This window comes from Sander vitreus, chromosome 12, assembly GCF_031162955.1.
Source record: "Sander vitreus isolate 19-12246 chromosome 12, sanVit1, whole genome shotgun sequence".
Taxonomy (NCBI): domain Eukaryota; kingdom Metazoa; phylum Chordata; class Actinopteri; order Perciformes; family Percidae; genus Sander; species Sander vitreus.
Window position 1 is genome coordinate 24,465,302 of NC_135866.1, and position 18,720 is coordinate 24,484,021.

Below are 18,720 nucleotides of genomic sequence, written 5' to 3' on the forward strand. Positions count from 1 at the left end.
ACGTGTTAATCAGAGATAACCATGTAAAATAAATATTAAGGATAAAAGGGCAGCACGTGTATATGAATACATTTCAGTCCAATTTATTTTCTCCCTTCCCTACGATTAAACCTACTGTCGGTATAATACGTATTATTGTAAAATCACATAGCAGTAAATCAATTGTTTATGGGACATGGTCAGTATAATTGCACTTCTAATCTCCAAACTCCAGTCTCTTCTTGTGCACAGTACGGCCTTTCTGTTTGACAAATTACTAACTTTAACATTTTTCTTATGTTATTTCTTTCCCACACTATTCTGAATTTGCCATGTAGCTGAAAAAAGTATTTTATGTCCCATTAGAGATGAGGTATGAATATTTTACCCCAATGTCCAAAGTAGCAATGTCCAATATCCCTGCTAATGCCTGTACAGTGTTTTCTGAGCTCATTTATTGTGGTTTTATATGGTATTTAGTTATCTGACCACAAGCCTTATCATTAGTATGAGGGTAAATCACAAGTTATATTACGTTACGATATTATATAGATTTTTTGGGCAATGATAGGATATTTGCTAATATCACAAAGTCTGTCATGATACGATTCCCATTTGATTCCATTCAGGGGCCTGTGATCGATATGAGATGATATCACGTGCCCAACCCAATCAGTTACATTTATACCCACTCAGAAAAATCTACAAAAACATGATTTAACAATTGTATTATTGAGCTCTTCCAGACATTTGAATAAAAACACTAATAAATCTCAAAAAACGGTCTTTTCGAAATAAAGGCTCATCTCAAAGATGATAATATGTTTCAATACAGCAGCATTGTGAATGATGCACCTTATCCTAAAATCTGTGTGTCTATGTTTATTAGACTAGACAAGTGTACATGTGGCGTGAGGGGTAGACCAAGAGACCACACGTATGACCCAGTGAACACAAACACACAGATGGGAGGAGGAGGAGGAGGAGGAGGAGGAGGTGGAGGAGGAGGAGGAGTGAACTAACTAACTCTCTAATCTGCATCTGAGAAAAAGGGAGAGAAAATCAAGTCTGCTGTGTTGTAGAGTGCCAGAGGAGGGGGAGTCGGTAATTACACAGGGAGAGAGAAGGGGAGGGAGAGGGGAAAAAGAGAGAGATGTCAGGGAGTTACAAACAGAGCAAGAGACAGAGACGAACGGGGAAAGGGAAGACATAACGAGAGAGGAGAAGAAAAGAAAGGAGAAGGAACAGAGAGGACAATAAAAAGCTGAAAGGCCATCCCTTGAATATTTCTTGCACCACTGGACCTCCTGTTTGCATGTGTGCAGTTTTATGTAGCTGCGGTTAACAGGATCGGCTTGTTTGTACATTCATGCAAGACATAGTCAGAGGATGGGAGCCCTTCGCCACACTCTTGCTCTCATCTTCCTCTTCTCATCCACCATACAAGCCCAGTGGTGGAGTCTCCTCTGGGCAAACCCCCAAACCAGCACCAGCTCTACTCCTACCTCCATTCCTCCCATCGTCACTTCTCCATCCATTATCTCCCTGGGCCCTTCTGACACCCCAGGGACAACAGAGTGGGTAGTAACAGAGGACGGGGTGACAGAGAAAGCTCCGGAGGGTAGCACTCAGACAGAGGCGTCTGTGCTGTCCCCTTCACCAAGCCAAGGAGTCTCAATCTTTGGCAACAGCACTGCAGAACCTGGGACGTTACCTCCACAGGAGAACGCAGGAGGAGGCAGCAAAGCCAGGGCCCAATACAAACCACTGAAACACTGGAAGAGTGGTGAGTGTGACAATGATGTTAAAGAAAAGAGGCATTTAAAAAACATAATAGCATTATAGACAAGCTCTCCCATTGGCAGAATTGTAAATCAGAGTTGGCTGCAATTACTACGTATTTATTAGTACAGATTAGATAGGTTAGATTACCATAGTAGTTAAACCAGGAGTTCCAAACCTTTTGGCCTTTAAAGAGAAGCAATGTCTACATGTCACCCCTTATACGGCACAGTAGTGTATGGCTATGAGATAAAACAAAAAGTGATGTTCTCTCATGTGACCTATCCAGTATATCATAAAAAAGAAATAATAAAAGGTTAGAATTGTTTTTCTATCTTGTTCATCATCTCCCAGGTTGGGAACTGACTGGATTAAACCATTCTGTAACAATAAAATCACAAAATCTGTCTAAGCAAAGGCCAATTAGCCAAAAAAGGCTAAAAATGGCTAAAATGTCCTTAAACAGCCATTCATTATTATTTTGTCCACTTGGTGGCAGCAGAAACATTATATAGTAGCACCTAATAGAGTTGACATAGCAAACTTGTTAGCAAAAAGTTGCGTATACACATTAAGCAGACGAGGGGCAACCATATCCTTGATTTGGAGTTGTGTCCACCTTAAAGTAAATTCAATATTCAATCCCCTTTTACGTTTGACCGAAAAATATGTTTCCTCACCTGCAAATGCTCCATTTAGTTCACAGGCAGCAAGTCACTTAACTTTGTCTGTCTGCCATTTGGTGCTGAGCAGGTAATGAGCTGTGGGTTTAACAGAGCTTTTAGATGATAAAGAACTGCCTGTTACTGCTGGAAACAAAGTTGATGAGAGTAATTTGAGTAAACCAAAACAGATTAGTCGCCGGTCTTTGAACCACAACAATTAGCTAAAGTCTAAAGGCTAAAATGCTCTGTAGAGCTGAAGGGAACTGCAGAGTCAGTTGATACATCTCTGTGGGTTTGTCACTACAAGGGACCCCTTTTACAATACATGTAGTGATTTAATTAATTGTTAATATGAAAAATATCTACTCACAAACTGGAAGTAACCTATCCCTGGATGGAAGCAATAAGTGATTTTAAATGCCCAAAACATGCAGAGCTACTGTTACTGTTGAATATCTGTAAAGAAATGCTTTGAACTGCCAGGCAAGTAATTCTGCATGCTTGTGAAGGGATTAAACTCTTTAACACGTGATTTAAGGGAAACTGTGTGAGAAGACAGATCTCGTACTCTCTACCATACTCTTTTTTTTGTGTGTAATTGATCCACCATATTTACTAACCTAAGATTGTCTGTCATTAATCGTTGGTTCATGCTGCTGGGTCAGTGGTTCAGTCCCTTATTACAGTAAATCACATCTGATATCTTTCATGTTATCCTATGATGCCCCAGTGTATCTCACGATTCATAACAGAAGCCCTAGTTGTTATTTCTGCAGCGTGCTGGCATGTGACACAGTTGTACTCTGCATTAAAGCTTTTAGATTCTAAGAAATCTAGAGAGAGTGGGTCAAGCAGCAGGAAGCTTTTGTGTCACACAGCAGGGTCAAGGTGGATTTAAAAGGTTATACGTGGCAACGCTAAAGGGGGTTGTTCATATTGGTTTTCTAACTCTATACAAGCTGATCAAGCATCCATGTGGCCAACATGACGAGGATTAGGTTCAGCAGGGGGGAGTTGGAGTGGAAAAATGTGATGTGAAATGACTGAGAGATTTTGAAAGTTTGATTTGGTGACTGAAGCCATGAATGCAGTGGACTTAATGACTGTCATACTGTCTTATTGATATATGCTTAAAGAATAGGTCAGTGACTGAAGGATTTACAGACACTTGTTCACTGGAGTTAATTAATTTAGAAATTAATAAATCATCAGAAATATATAATCAGAAATAAGTGTTAGTATAACGTTTGTGTGTAATATTTGTGTCATTACAATTTAAATGATGTTTAAGTATCTACTCTTACATCACATGACGTCATTACAATGGGATTTGTCCACAGACCTTCCTGGCGTTGTTACTTACTTGTATAGGCCATGTGCATGTTCAAACTAGTGGTGAAAAGTGACTTAACATTTTTTCAAGTATTTTGAGTTATTCTACTTTGGTGAGTATTTCCATTATATTCAACTTTTTAAGATTCTTTTATTGACATTTTAGGCCTTTATTTGTGTAGGACAGCTTAGACTTGAAAGGGGAGACAGAGGGGGAACAACATGCAGTAAAGGGCCACAGGTCGGGGTTGGAGTCGAACCCGCTGCCGCTGCGTCGAGGAGTAAACCTCTATATATGGGTGCCCGCTCTACAAGGTGAGCTAACCAGGCACCCCGTTACATTTAACTTTAAACTTCTACTCCATACATTTATTGGTACATTTACCTCCACTACAAGTACGTGACCACTATAGTTCCAAGTTACATTGCAGAATAGGAGGTTATAATATTATTATTATATATATAATATTATTATAGCCTCTTTGGTTTACCCATTCCACCTGAAAACCTTGAACCTTTTTCCCTACAGTTACTGCTCTCTTCCTACTAGGGCAGTGTGGCTGGAAAAACTGATGAGAGTTGTAGATTTGTTCTTTTCTTAAATGTAATTAAATTTTTATCACAGAATTAAGTATGTTTTATTAATTAGGTTTGATAATGAGGTGAAACATAACTAGCATATTTCCCCCAAACTGTGCTGAGAGATTTACCATGTATTTGACCCATGGTCCGTCTGTTTCTTAAAAATGGCTGCCATCCTAGTCATGACTGGTAATCATCACCAGGTCGCTGCTGCCAAGTCAGTGTCACACCAGATTCCAACAGTGATATCGGCCATTATTTTCAAATGTGTGTTTCACACTATGGAAATGAAAACTCCAACCTCTGCAGTCAGTAGCCGCTGAACCGCAAGTCGGTTGTAGCATGAGCTCTCTCAGAGCAGTCTGTTCCTTTCTGTCATTACAGAGCACTAATGACTTCACATCTGGACTGGAGGTGTAACAGCTTTGGCGTGTTTGTGTGTGCGTTTCACTTATGGTGGTGTGAGTGGTGCACAGAAGCACACCATCAAACACACACATTCCTTAAATCCTCTAATCAGGTGTGTTTCCAGTTGGTCAGGCTGATGAATTAGAGACTCCCAAATGTTTGGGTTTGTGCATGTTCATGTGGGTGAGTTGTGGGTGAGATGTGTGTTTGATGTGTGCGCAATGTATGCAAATGCATTTCTATCTGTGTGTGTGTGTGTGTGTGTGTGTGTGTGTGTGTGTGTGTGTGTGTGTGTGTGTGTGTGTGTGTGTGTGTGTGTGTGTGTGTGTGTGTGTGTGTGTGTGTGTGTGTGTGTGTGTGTGTGTGTGTGTGTGTGTGTGTGTGTGTGTGTGTGTGTGTGTGTGTGTGTGTGTGTGCCAGAGATATAGGTAGCAAGGGTGATCCTGGCTGGAATGCTGAGGTGAGAGTTAGTCGCCACGGGAGATGGACTCTTTAGTGGGGGGAATCAAGGGAATGTGAAGCCATCTCTTCACATTCACACTAAATACTCTAATTGCCAGCCTTTGTGTGTGCATTTCTGTTTCGGAGGATTATGTCGATGCGAGGCAGAGCAGTGAGGCGTAGGCAATGAGTCTGGATCAAATCAAGTCAAATTAAAGCCATGCCAAGATGATTCTGGTATCTCTCCTCTTTACTCTAATTAGTACAGTACAGTGCCCGTACTGTACTGTGTGAAAGAAAAAGTGGAAGGCAATGCAAATGTAGAGAGTTTTTGTTCATCTACATTTTAGTGTTGTCTTTTTCGTCAACAATATTGCATGTTGATATCGCCACAGTCATGACAGCGGTCCTGTCTCGTCTCGTCAATATTATTGTTAACTGAGTTAACACTTCGTGTTCATTTCCATACAGGCTTAGAGGCCTGACAGTTAACGGGATTGATTTGCGCGGGGGTATTTTTCCAACGGTAATGTTATTAGTGTTATAGGTTAGCAGTAGGCCTACACTTAATTAACTGAATAGCATGGAATAGTTAAATAATAGTATGACTATCAAATGGCTGAAGATAAATATCAATTTTACTAATACTGGAACAACAGATTTGATACATTACAAATGTGTGCAAAATGAATGATTTATGCCATTCAACTGTACTTGTTGAGATATGTAGAGAATGTTGTTTTGCTATGGCTCTTAAATTGAATGTGAAACAGCCTGTTTGGGCATACATGTCCCGGAACCTCCCTAGATAGTTGGAGTCAACTTCCGTGTTTTGGTACAGTTGGTTTTTACACCTGATGCAAACCGTATGGGAGAACAAATGAACTGTAATGACCACATTTTCAAGTGGACTTGGGCATGAATGTGTTCACACAACTTTAGGATCCGGGCCCAGGTCCCTAATGTAAAAGCCCCCTTACTGCCTTATATTCCATTATATTTTAATACTTTGAATTGTCACTTGTATTTCCTTCACATAAATAAAGGTATTTCCAACATAAATTGGAACATTAAAAAAAATTATCAGAATGCAGAAGATGAAGTGTTTGACTACAGCCCTGGGTGGAGATCTCAACCCCCCAATGTTGAACCCAAAGTTACGCCCTTGATCTCAGAAGTATAGTTGACTTATAAGTAGATGTTTCAGTCAATAAAAACTATTTTACACATGTTACCTTATTTGTTTCTATGTACACATGTTTCCATTGTCTCTGTCTCTGTCAGAGCGAGGCTCAGGAGGTCATCTGGACCTGACAGAGTTAATTGGCGTTCCCCTCCCTCCCTCCGTCTCCTTCACTCCTGGCTATCAGGGCTTTCCAGCCTACAAATTTGATCCCGAAGCCAACATCGGCCGGCTCACCAAGACCTTTGTGCCAGGGTCCTTCTACAGGGACTTTGCCATCATTGTCACGGTAATGCTAGAGAATTTAACACTTCCACCTTTTATACACTATTCATACTGTCAAAGGGGTCAATGCAGTGGTCAAGATACACTATCAGATTTTATCTTAGTCTACTATATATATAAGTATTGTATAATAAAATACATACATTCATGGCTTTTATTCTATGCCAGAGAACTATCTTTATGGTCAGCTTAAAGCTATGTTGCCACCTTGTGGAATTTTTAAGATAAAGCAATCCTTCATGTTCAGGTGCTATATTTTCAAAAACAAATATTAATGCTTTAGATCTGTAAATGTATTCTATGATACCCATTCCATTTGTACTGGAACTTCTGTATATTACTGTATGTATATGTCTTATGGTATGACTGTAATATTCATATAATCAAAGCGGATGCCAAAGCAATAATCTTTCGTGACCCTATGTCTTTTGCCCTGACTCCAGGTGCGTCCAGCCAGTCAGAGAGGAGGCGTGCTCTTTGCCATCACAGATACCCATCAGAAGGTGGTGGAGCTGGGTTTGGCCCTTACTCCGGTGCGTGGGGGGCTCCAAAGCATCTTACTATACTACACTGACAGAGAGAAAGCTTCCCACAGCCACAAAGCTGCTTCTTTTAGTGTCCCAGACATGACCGACCAGTGGACACGATTCACGGTGAGCATTGCATGCTTTATATATTACATGACAAATTATAGGATAAGAGAGAAATATTCAGCTGATGCAGACCTTTTATTAAAGGTCTTTATCAGCAAGATCAAATCAGTAAAATGTGCAATGAATGTATTCTTTGCATTTTATTATTTTACTTACAGTTGGATAGGGATTGGTTTTGAACCTTTGAAATATATCTGTTGCATAGACTGACATTAGGAAAGAGAGAAGTGAAAGGAAAATGTATCTCAAAGAAGGAACATGCATTTGTTGTTAATGAATGTACACAAATAAGGGCATCAAATCTATTTAAATTCATGAATCCTCACCAATCGGTTTTAAAAAAAAATTTAATTTTAATTTTAGTGAAAACAATGGTAAATCCCCATGACAAAACATTACAATAATAGTCAATTTGCTCTGTCTATCAGTTGGTGGTGGAGCATGACGAGGTGCGTCTCTACATGGACTGTGGAGATGGTGAGAGTACTACTTTCCAACGGAGACCAGAAAGACTCAACTTCTCGCACAATTCAGGCATTTTTGTAGCTAATGCAGGAAACACTGGGCTTGACAAGTTTGTGGTAAGTGAAGAAATCCTCTAAATGTAAGTGTCTCTGTGGATGTCTTTTGAAGGACAAGTAGGGTTTCTCTGCAAAAAAAACCAAAACTGATTGAGACCGACCGCCTGTGTCAATATCAGTGTGCTGTTTGGCCTCAGGATTACATTTGTTTTGTGTGGATGTGTGTGCTTGTGTGTTCTGGCCTCTCATTACCATGTAAAAGAGCTGAAATGTCATCTGCCCTCCGTCCGTCTCCTCTGGAAGATTCACAGCATTGAGCCTACTGAAATAATTTATGTTTGGACGAAACGCTGCAACAAGCGGGGGGAAAAAAAACAACCTTGTTTCTTCCCTGTTTCCAAAAAAAGGCTATTCAGGCCTTTCAACCATTGAAATGACAAATGAAAGCTAGCAAAAAGCTACTTGTGAATGTTTTCACCATTGTAAATGATGTGGTATTAAGAATTGAAATTTCAGACAGGTCCTGTACATGTACAAAAGTAAATAATAAATCAAAAATGTAATGAGAGTCTAATCACCCAAATAGCATTCGGAAGTGGTCATGGACATTACTTGATTTTCTTTTTCAGTAAGCAGTCAAACAGCCTATATTTTGATGTGACAATCATGTAATTAAAAACCAACTCAGTGAAATCATTGGCCAAGAACATGGGTTTGGTGAAAACACAGGCATTACATACTGTATCTTCCTCTTCTTTTCCTTTCTTTTCACTATTCCTTTGCTGTTACATGAATAAAACAGTGGTAAGGTTAACATAGTCAGCCAAAAGCTGGACTAATCAGCAGACTATAGATGTCATTATAATAATAATGATGGTGATCTACAATGCCTCACTTGTCGATGTAGATGTCAAATGAAGCATGGTTCTGCAACTAATGTACTATTTTCAGCTCATGTTTACTGAGAAACTCATAATGTCACATCATTTAGGAAAATAAATCTTGAAAGAACAACCACCTACAAAGTAATTACCACTGATGATGCCTCTCATGCACATGCTTACTGAGCATTGCCAGGCCAGAGTGCACAAAGTGAAATTTGATGCCATTTTCAAGGCTACAGTATAATCCATATCCAACACAGTCTGCATCAGGAGGCAGCCGGGTCTAAACAGGGTCAAAATGTCATAACACAAGTAGTACTACTTCCTGAGCTGGCTGTGTTACAGATTTTACTGGATAGAACTATTAAGATCAGAGAGAGAGAGAGAGAGAGAGAGAGGAAGTAAGAAGGGAGGAAAGAATAGAGATGGTGGAGAAGGAAGGGAGAGGGGTGAGATGTGGATGGGAGGAGAGGATGCGGGAGTGAGTCGATGGCAGAGGAGGAAGTCAGAGACATCAACTTGGTTGTGGTCAGATCAAGGGCTTTACTCAGGCCTTTGAATCTGCTGCTATGTCAACTATGATGGTGTAGTAAGTTTAAACATCCGTCCCAGGCAATAGGAATGACAGCATACTGTATATTCTTAAATACTCAGCTACTACAACTCTGTTCACACTGACATTAGGGCTGCAACTAATGATTTTTCATTATTGTCAATTAATCTGTTGATTATTTTCTTGATTAGTCGATGTTGTTGTTTGGTCCATTGTAAGTGTCAGAAAATGGTGACAAACCGATCAGGGTTTCCCAAAGCCCATGACGTCTTCAAATCTTGTCTTTTGGCCACAACTCAAAGATATTCAGTTTACTGTCATAATGGAGTAAAGAAATAAAGAAATAGAAGAAGAAACATTTACATTTAAGAAGCTGGAATCAGAGATTTTAACTTCTTTCTTAAAAAAATTACTCAGAGTGATTATCACAATATTTGCCGATTAATTTAATAGCTGACAACTAATCGATTAATCTTTGCAGCTCTAACTGGCATTTTTACTGGAATCGCTGTCAGTCCATTTTCAACTCATCGGCACTCACAAAAGATAAATATGAGCTGCTAGTCCCTTGTTGCCATGGTGAGTGGACACGGCCATTCCCACTTTATTTTATGCTTTATTCAGTGTTCCTGACTTTCTGAACGGGTTATCTGAAGCATGACGACATAATATGTGTATGCTCAGCATCAGTCATATCCAATCGGAAATATCTGGGTCACATTGTGTGTGTGTGTGTGTGTGTGTGTGTGTGTGTGTGTGTGTGTGTGTGTGTGTGTGTGTGAGTGTGTGTGTGTGTTTGTGTCCCTGGTTTGTTGTCTTGTGTTTCAAAGAAGAGCAGTCATGGCCATGGGGCCCTTTTTAATCAGCATGTATTTGCGTGTTGTGAATTGCCATCTCTCTCCATGTTCCCATAGAACTATATAAACCTGCACGATTACCACCATGCTGTGAGTTTGAGTGTTGTGCATGTGTCTGTGTGTGCATATGTGTGTGTGTGTGTGTGTGTGTGTGTGTGTGTGTGTGTGTGTGTGTGTGTGTGTGTGTGTGTGTGTGTGTGTGTGTGTGCATCTTTGGAAATCCCGTCTCTATGGTGATATCAGCAAGTGGACTGTACTTCATTGTGTGTGTGGTGCTTCTCTGTTTATAGAGAGGGAGCAAAAGAGGCTACAGCACTACCAACTACAAATAAAACAATCCAAGTTGAAGTTTAAAGCGTCAGGTTGGCAAGAAAGGCTTGGCAGGGGGCCCATTCCCCAGTTGGAGGACCACTGCTTTAGAGCTATGTTCTTCATGTGACTGTTTCTTTATTTGGTTACACTTTACTTGAAGGTATCTCCATAAGAGTGACATGACACTGTCATGAAGGTGTCATAAACATTATAAACAAGTCACAAGATGTTTATGACATGACACTTCTTCTAGTAAGTGTCATTCTTTTTTTGTCATGACAAGTTAGGGTTAGGGTTCATGTGTCATGACAATGTCATGTGTTCATGACAGTGTCATGTCACTCTTATGTAGATACCTCCAACTTTCTTAGACAATACTATTGCTTCAAAATGCAACTGTATCTACGCAGAATCTAGAGAATTTAGTTAGTTAGTTATGATGACGAGGCCTTTAAATGAAACATCCACCCCAAAACATTTTCTTTTCAAAATGTTGTCTTGTTGGTGTAACTGACCAGTGAACTAGGAGAACATTTCAGAAACTCCTGAACATGAGGCTCTGGTTTGATCATAATGCAGACTTATTCAGAGAAATCCATTACTAAAGATAAAAGCATACCAATTTATCCCTGACAGCAGCAATAGGATGACTCTTATTTTGACCGCACAACGTTCTTGTTTTGCATTCTGGGAAATGTAGGAAATGACCTACCTAAATACCTAAGTGGATGTAGACAAGGCAGTTCTGAACATCACAGTTTGAAGATATTTGATAACAGTGTAAGGGTATTGGAAAAAATACATTTTCTTAAAGCTCTTTGTAGTTTTTCGTAGTAATTTGTGATCAGTCAAGTTGTATTTTACGTTGTATTATAAGTCCTGGTTGACTTTGTTATATTGAGTGTGTTTGTATGCACACTACTATCCCGAATATGATTAAGGTTATAGAGTATCCTCCTGGTTATGTGTGTTTGCATGTACACGACATATCCTGGTTTAAGAATGCTAAATATGATGGACCAGGGTAAGAAACTTGAATGCTAATGTGCATGTTGACGTTCTCATTGTCTGGCAGCAACGATCGCATTGATCATTGTACAAACAAAGCTTACTCCTGTCAATCATTGCACCTCACACCGGTCTCACTCACTAGGATTGATTTTAAGATCTTATTACTTGTGATCAAGGCTTTAAATGGTTTGGCCCCTTTGTATCTGGCTGAACTTTTACATCACTATTCAGCAGTCAGAACATTGAAGTGAACCAACCGCTGGCTTTTGGATGTACCAAAAGCTAGGCTAAAAAGTAGAGGGGATTGAGCTTTTGGGGCGGGTTCTCCCATCCTATGGAATAGCCTTCCAATGAATATTCAAGAGGCTAAAGACACACCTTCTTACTCTGGCCTTTGGTCCTAGCTGAGTCCGGGCGTCAAATGTCTTTTAATGTGTTTTGTTGTTTCATGTTATTTGTAAAGATGTATTTTACGTGCTAATTTTTGTATTTTATATTTTACCTTGTTCAGTACATTGGTCAACCACAGTTGTTTTAATGTGCTATATAAATAAATCTGACATTGACAATGACATTTGACATGTCTACATGCACTCACATAACTCATTTACTATGAATGCCAAGATTAAGATAACACTTTATTTAATCCCGAGGATTCTTGCTGTAAGAAATAAGACGATAGTCACAGTGAATGCATTAACTTGGGGTGTACCAACTTTATTATAATATATATATATAACTGAGTTATTATACCTGTATAACCCAGGTGTTTAGATGATTTAAAGAATGTTACCTAATTTTTTTTCTCTCTCTCCCTCTCTCTCTCTCCAGGGATCCATTCAGCAGTTGGTGATTAAAGATGATCCCAGAGCAGCTGAGGAGCAGTGTGAAGACGATGATCCTTATGTGAGAAACACACATAAACACAGATTGTTGACACAAACGAACTCACAATTTAGAACTATTTTAAAAAACAGGAATTTGTTTTATTAATTATTACTTAATAGTTTACAATTCTGTACAAATATACACATGAATCAATAGTACCCCCTAGCGGTCAAAGGACTTTACTAAACCAAAATACCTAGGACCTACCATGGGTTGGTCCTCTCACCTAACTGAATGATCAAATCAGTCAATTATATAATTAATATATTTCCTAAGGGATTTTTCATTAAACGTAACACCTCAGCAAGCAACTGAATTCTAGGGAGAGAAAATCTAAAATTGAAGGTTTTCAGTTGAATATCCTTTCCTTCTCTCATTTTTTTCCTCTACTACTTTATTTTATTTGCTCTATTGTTTGTAACAATATATAACTGGCAAAACATGATACACTGCATAATCATTGGTTGACATCATTTTTCTCTATATCCTTGTTTTCCCAAACCAACACATGTTGTTTGATTAAGGCTTCGGGATACAACAGTGGAGATGATGCTTTGGATGACAGAGAGACAGAGGAGGAAATGATGAAGAACACACACGAGAGAAAACATGGCACAGCACAGGTACGTTGGCTGGATGAAGTGCTGGGAGCAAGTACCTGAAAAGATATCTGTTGAAAGGTGCTTATGGTGTCATGTTTTGTTCGGCAGGATCATTACATCAAATAGAAAAATACTAGATGTCTTTGGCATATATGTCATGCCTTTTAGAAGTTTGGGTGACAAGGTCTGAAAAAAACTAAGTTTACTAAGAGGCACCCAAAGTCTGCAAGAAGGGCTCTAAATGTGTGTGTGTGTGTGTGTGTGTGTCAGCTAGTTGTGTCCTCTGCTGTGTATGATGCACACCCCCTTTCTTATCATCAGAACCTTAAAACAGCACTCCTCCGTGTGTGTGTGTGTGTGTGTGTGTGTGTGTGTGTGTGTGTGTGTGTGTGTGTGTGTGTGTGTGTTTTCTCTGTTCCGGTACCAACTTTCATTTTCCCACAACCAGGAAGTCAGTCTGACCCTGAACATCCCATATTCAACATTGACTTTGAAGCTTCAAAGGAAACTGTCCTTCAGCAGCTGAATAAGGGACTGTTCGGTATTTATGGAATGGATCACCGGAGGAAAATAGGGGAGGGTTGTGTCTTTTTATTCTTTGCTGAGGGGAGGGTCATCCAACATTTTTCAGTCCAGAGGGATGGGGTCACCCAACTTTTGTATTCATGTAACAGCAACATTTCAAAGTGGCTTGTTTGGTGCATATTTTTCCATGTAGCTCTTAGTCTCGGCCCTCCTTCGCTACCAGATGGGTCTGACCCATGAGTTTGCTGGGGGGCAGGGGGAGCTGCCCCCCTGGTGGCTGAAACAGATAATTGCATTGTTTAAAAAATGAGTGGAATAATTCTGGCATGATCAGATTTTTTATAAATATCTTAAATAACACAAAACAACTAAATGGTGGTAGATAATGCATCTGATTTAATATACTGCTTTAGTAAAAAAAAAAAAAAAGGCTGACGATGGGAGCAGCAGGACATAAAAAACTAAAATGACTGTTGTACTATGTCTGGACATCTTACCGTGCCAAGGTTGCAATAAAGGTTTCCTAAATGTCACATTTGATGTCAGCTTACTAATTGATTGCGGGTTTTGTGTAGATTTTGACTTTAATATGTTTATTCCACTTTGTTTAAACGGCGAAGTGGAGAAAGCCTAGTGACGAGTCCATAGCAACCAGTTTGTGTGTTGAATATTACCCAGAGTGCCTTGCTGAATGGTCTCAATATTTTATTGTTTTATTTCATGTGAATACTAGTTTACTAGAGGAGTAACTTAGTATTTGAAGTAATGCAGTAATGCAGGAATTGTGCATATTTTGTTTCCACAACAATGTCAGTGAGTAAATCTACTGAAATGGCCACCACACCATAACAGAGGAGTGGGATGCGTCAGATCAGAATGCAGAGGTTTAGTCTCATATGTCATAGCTGTAAAAAACAAACAAAAAAAACAATGGAAATCTGTATATATTTGCCAAATACAAACTAGTATAGAATGTATTGATTAATTGTTAGGGAAGGGTCATTCCTTTTTTCAAAATTGTTTTGGAGGGTCATAGAAATTTTTTAACTGGTGAGGGGAGGATTATGTTTTTTTTTTTGGCTAAAGGTCCCAAAACTCCTCTGGTGGCCCCTTAAATAAATAACGAACTGTCCCTAACTGTTAGATATTAAAGTCCTGGTTGATGCTTTCTTGTCTGGTCTGGAGACCTTCATCAGCAACAGTGCCCACAAATAGGACAAATCCTGTTAAATTAACAGCTTCACTTGCATAGTATGTGCTCTTTTACTATGTGATAAAACTATTTCGCACACTGCAAGTTACTCAAATTGTTTAATTTTGAAGGATTCTTTAACCATGTGTCCATCTCTGATTGTATCTCACTTTTACTTTTGTTATCGCCCTCCATTTTGTTTGCTACTTAAGTCAATGACAACATACCTTAAAAGTTGATAAGCAAATTTCCATTCAACTTGCAATGGCTGTAATGATTATACATCCTCTGAATTTTCTTTCAGCACTAAGGTTAGGCTAAAATTGATGGTTGTTTATGAGCCGGGATACAGTATTTGCTAAGCAAAATCATGCTTCTCACAGGAAGAATTATTTTAATTTGGGTGACCTATTGACCTGCTCATCTTCTTGATTTCTCTGAGGAGGAGGAGGACAGTGTTCCAGTCAGAGCTCCGCCCACTGAGGTGCCAGAGGTGGAGCTTGATGAGTACTCCGGTCACCAGACCCCAACTGAGGCCACTGAAGAGATACCAATGAGAGGTCAGAGTGACCCTCAATGTACAGTATTCATTTGTTCTGTGTCTTTAGCAGCTCATCAATCTGGCCTACTTCTGTGGTTAAGGTGCCTTGTGACTATGTATAGTATGTATAGGAAACACACTGTACTGTACTTACAGTTTCTTGGCTGTTAGGATTTTGTACTTCATGATCAACATCAATGCAAAGAATAATTTCTACGGAAGATCTGCTAATGTTTTCATTTGCCGCCTCAACAGGGGCAGTGGTGGCCTAAAGCTTAGAAAAGCAGGCTTTTGATACCCAAACTAGCATGATAAACATGGGTTGGAGAAATGAAAGAGTGGCGCTAGTTCTTCTTTGCCTTTTCTCAGGAAGGCACATTACAGCTCCAGAAATGCTACTAAAAGATCATCGTACTATGGTTCCAGGTGTGAATGTTTTTGAATGTGTGAGTGATGCCATACCTTGAAAAGAGAGCACACTTGTTTAGTGAATTTACTGTGCACTAGTTAAATAAAAAGCAGTTTCCTATAGATGTAATTATATTCTGATAGGACCAGATTAGGCAATTTGTTAAAGCAGCAACAGATGCAACAAAAAAGCATGTAGTTAAATAGATAGATAATACATGGTAATGAATATAATGTAGACAACAACAGCAAATAGGTACTTAAAGCATTATACTGTATATATATATATATATATATATATATATATATATATATATATATATATATATATATATATGGCTCTTTGATTGTCACAAAACTGTTACAGTACAAATGTCTGTGTCATGCTCGACAAGTGGCAAGTTACAGTTATGGGTGGTGTTATCCCATAAGAATCTGATTGGTCAAACTAGTTGATGATGTCATATGCTGTGTACAGGGCCACACCAGACAGAGGAGCCAGGGGAGAGATCAGGAGATGTAAGTTCAGACGGGGACTTTCTCGCCTCTCTTTCTCTTTCTTATTTTGCTGTCAGACATTATGACATATTTGAAATATTCTGCACAACAGCATCTTTTTAGTGTGTGTTTTTTACATTTCCAGGGTCATGTCAGGCATGGGTTAAAAGGAGAGCGTGGAGATCCTGGACCCAGAGGTCCACCTGGCCCACCTGGTCACCCAGGCCCCACCCCTCTACCTGGGCAAGCTCAGCCTGGACCAAGAGGCACACAAGGACCACCAGGAATCCCTGGATCCCCAGGACTGCCAGGGAAAGATGGACAGGCGGTGTGTACGCAAACAAGATAGAAAGCGCGTGTGTTGCTACTGTTTTATAGACCTGAGTTCATAAGATTCAGTACTGATCGTAAATCCTTCTCTGTCTTCACAGGGAAGCAAGGGGGATAAAGGAGATCCAGTAAGTTAGTTATGTCTTCTTCTGTCTTCTTTGCAATGCTTTATATCACATGTAATACCTCATCTGTGTTTTTATATCCAGGGTCAGAGAGGATCTCAGGGAGTTCCAGGTTTGGATGGAGAAGCTGGAGCTAAAGGAGAGAAGGTATGACCAAAGCACACAAGTTGCAATTAATAACTTATTACGACTCATAATTCAAAATCCCTTTTATTGTATGTCACCAAATGTACTGTAAAAGACAGATCTTTTCATCCTGTCCTCTTTCCTCTTCCCTTCCCTCTCTACAGGGAGACCCAGGAGTGGGTGAACCAGGCCCTCCCGGCCTCCCTGGGCCTCCTGGACCCCCCAGATCACGCAGTGTACCGGTGAGTATCACGGTTTATGGTTTTACTCTGTGTCTTTTTGCTCTACACGTAACATGTACTTGTGGTATTATTCTGCATTTCTTTGTGATGAAATCCATCCATCCATCCATCCATCTTCGTCCGCTTATCCGGGGTCGGGTCGCGGGGGTAGCAGCTCCAGCAGGGGACCCCAAACTTCCCTTTCCCGAGCCACATTAACCAGCTCCGACTGGGGGATCCCGAGGCGTTCCCAGGCCAGGTTGGAGATATAATCCCTCCACCTAGTCCTGGGTCTTCCCCGGGACCTCCTCCCAGCTGGACGTGCCTGGAACACCTCCCTAGGGAGGCGCATAGGGGGCATCCTTACCAGATGCCAGAACCACCTCAACTGGCTCCTTTCGACGCAAAGGAGCAGCGGCTCTACTCCGAGCTCCTCACGGATAACTGAGCCTCTCACCCTATCTCTAAGGGAGACGCCAGCTACCCTCCTGAGGAAACCCATTTTGGCCGCTCGGCCGTGATGAAATCAGCATTTAGTAAATGTAGATGAGGGTCAAGCCTAGTTGGCAACCTGAGTATGTACAGTATGTGTTAGACTGTGTGTGTATCTGTGTGATAGTATGGAGCAGATGCCCTGGGTTCTGGGTTTGAAGACCTAGACAGCGACACTGAACTCATCAGGGTAAGAAAAAAGGCAGCAGAGATAGACACGATGGTCTCATAGTTTAATCTGCACCGTGGAAATAATAGGAATTCTCTTTTCATCAGGGTCTTCCTGGTCCACCAGGGCCTCCAGGACCTCCAGGGCCTCCAGGACGTCCTGATGCTGGTAGTACTGGAAACCTGTCATCATCTGACACAGCTGAAGGCCTCTCTCCAGGGCTTGCTGGACCACCCGGTACCCCTGGCAAAGATGGGCTCCCAGGCAGACCTGGAATACCAGTAAGTTACCGGGATAAAAGACATACAGTATTCAACTTTCAGTTAAATTTAGTTATGAATAAACGTAAGTACGGAAGGCCTGAGAGGCAAGTTTTCTTTTTTCATAATCTGCAAAATAGGTGGGAAAAAACGTTTTTTGTTCACAAAAGAGGCCACAAGAGGCTGAAGTGCACCACTACCCCATGTTCCAGCACCAATTACTCAAAGCTATAGGTCGTAGTTTCTGTCTCCAACATGAGGAATTCTAAGTAATGACAACAGCACTGTCGGCGCGTCCACATGATACAAGCCTTCCGTGATTGTGCACCCCCACCCCTCCTCCACACAGTCGCTAGTAGCCAAGGAGGACACGCAGGATTAACAAAACATGATGGACTCTTCATAAGAGGTAATTATCTTCACTCAAGTGAAGTCACCGGACGACACAATCTTCTGAACATAGCCATACTGAGAAATACAGCGCGAGTTGTGTGGAGCTGATAGTCTTAATTAGCTCTGTATCAACTCATTTGGCAACGGCTTGAATGTAACGGACGTTCATTAACATTAAAAAGTTATGCACTAAAGCTTTACATACATTTCTAGCCAGAATAAAGATATGACAGTAATGTTACATAACTTGCTAACACACAATATATGTAGCCTACCTTATGTTTAGAGTGGTGCCCTTCAGCCTCTTTTGGCCAAAATGAGTATTACAACAACAAACACTTAACAACAAAATATTCTGGCAAAACCTTTCTTCACCTGTTTCACAGATGAAAAAAATAATTATGTAATTTAGAAATGTGTATTAGGGGTAATAAACACAGGAGAGAAAACTATTTAGATCAGACTTAGAAAATTGATCATCAGAGTTTTTTTCTCACTCACT

The 18,720-nt window shown here is 40.3% G+C and overlaps 1 protein-coding gene across 1 annotated transcript in view; it reads left to right on the forward strand.

The window, feature by feature from the left end:
* The first annotated feature begins 1,368 nt into the window (after nt 1–1,368).
* col15a1b (collagen, type XV, alpha 1b) overlaps nt 1,369–18,720 on the forward strand; it is a 46,499-nt gene continuing 29,147 nt past the window's right edge. The window contains exons 1-14 of the mRNA XM_078263334.1: nt 1,369–1,765; nt 6,474–6,661; nt 7,101–7,310; nt 7,739–7,891; nt 12,280–12,354; nt 12,861–12,959; nt 15,101–15,215; nt 16,083–16,123; nt 16,248–16,430; nt 16,534–16,560; nt 16,642–16,704; nt 16,848–16,925; nt 17,524–17,586; nt 17,673–17,846. Of these exons, the coding sequence (XP_078119460.1) occupies nt 1,369–1,765; nt 6,474–6,661; nt 7,101–7,310; nt 7,739–7,891; nt 12,280–12,354; nt 12,861–12,959; nt 15,101–15,215; nt 16,083–16,123; nt 16,248–16,430; nt 16,534–16,560; nt 16,642–16,704; nt 16,848–16,925; nt 17,524–17,586; nt 17,673–17,846 (1,866 nt within the window). The remainder of the gene's footprint in view (nt 1,766–6,473; nt 6,662–7,100; nt 7,311–7,738; nt 7,892–12,279; nt 12,355–12,860; nt 12,960–15,100; nt 15,216–16,082; nt 16,124–16,247; nt 16,431–16,533; nt 16,561–16,641; nt 16,705–16,847; nt 16,926–17,523; nt 17,587–17,672; nt 17,847–18,720) is intronic.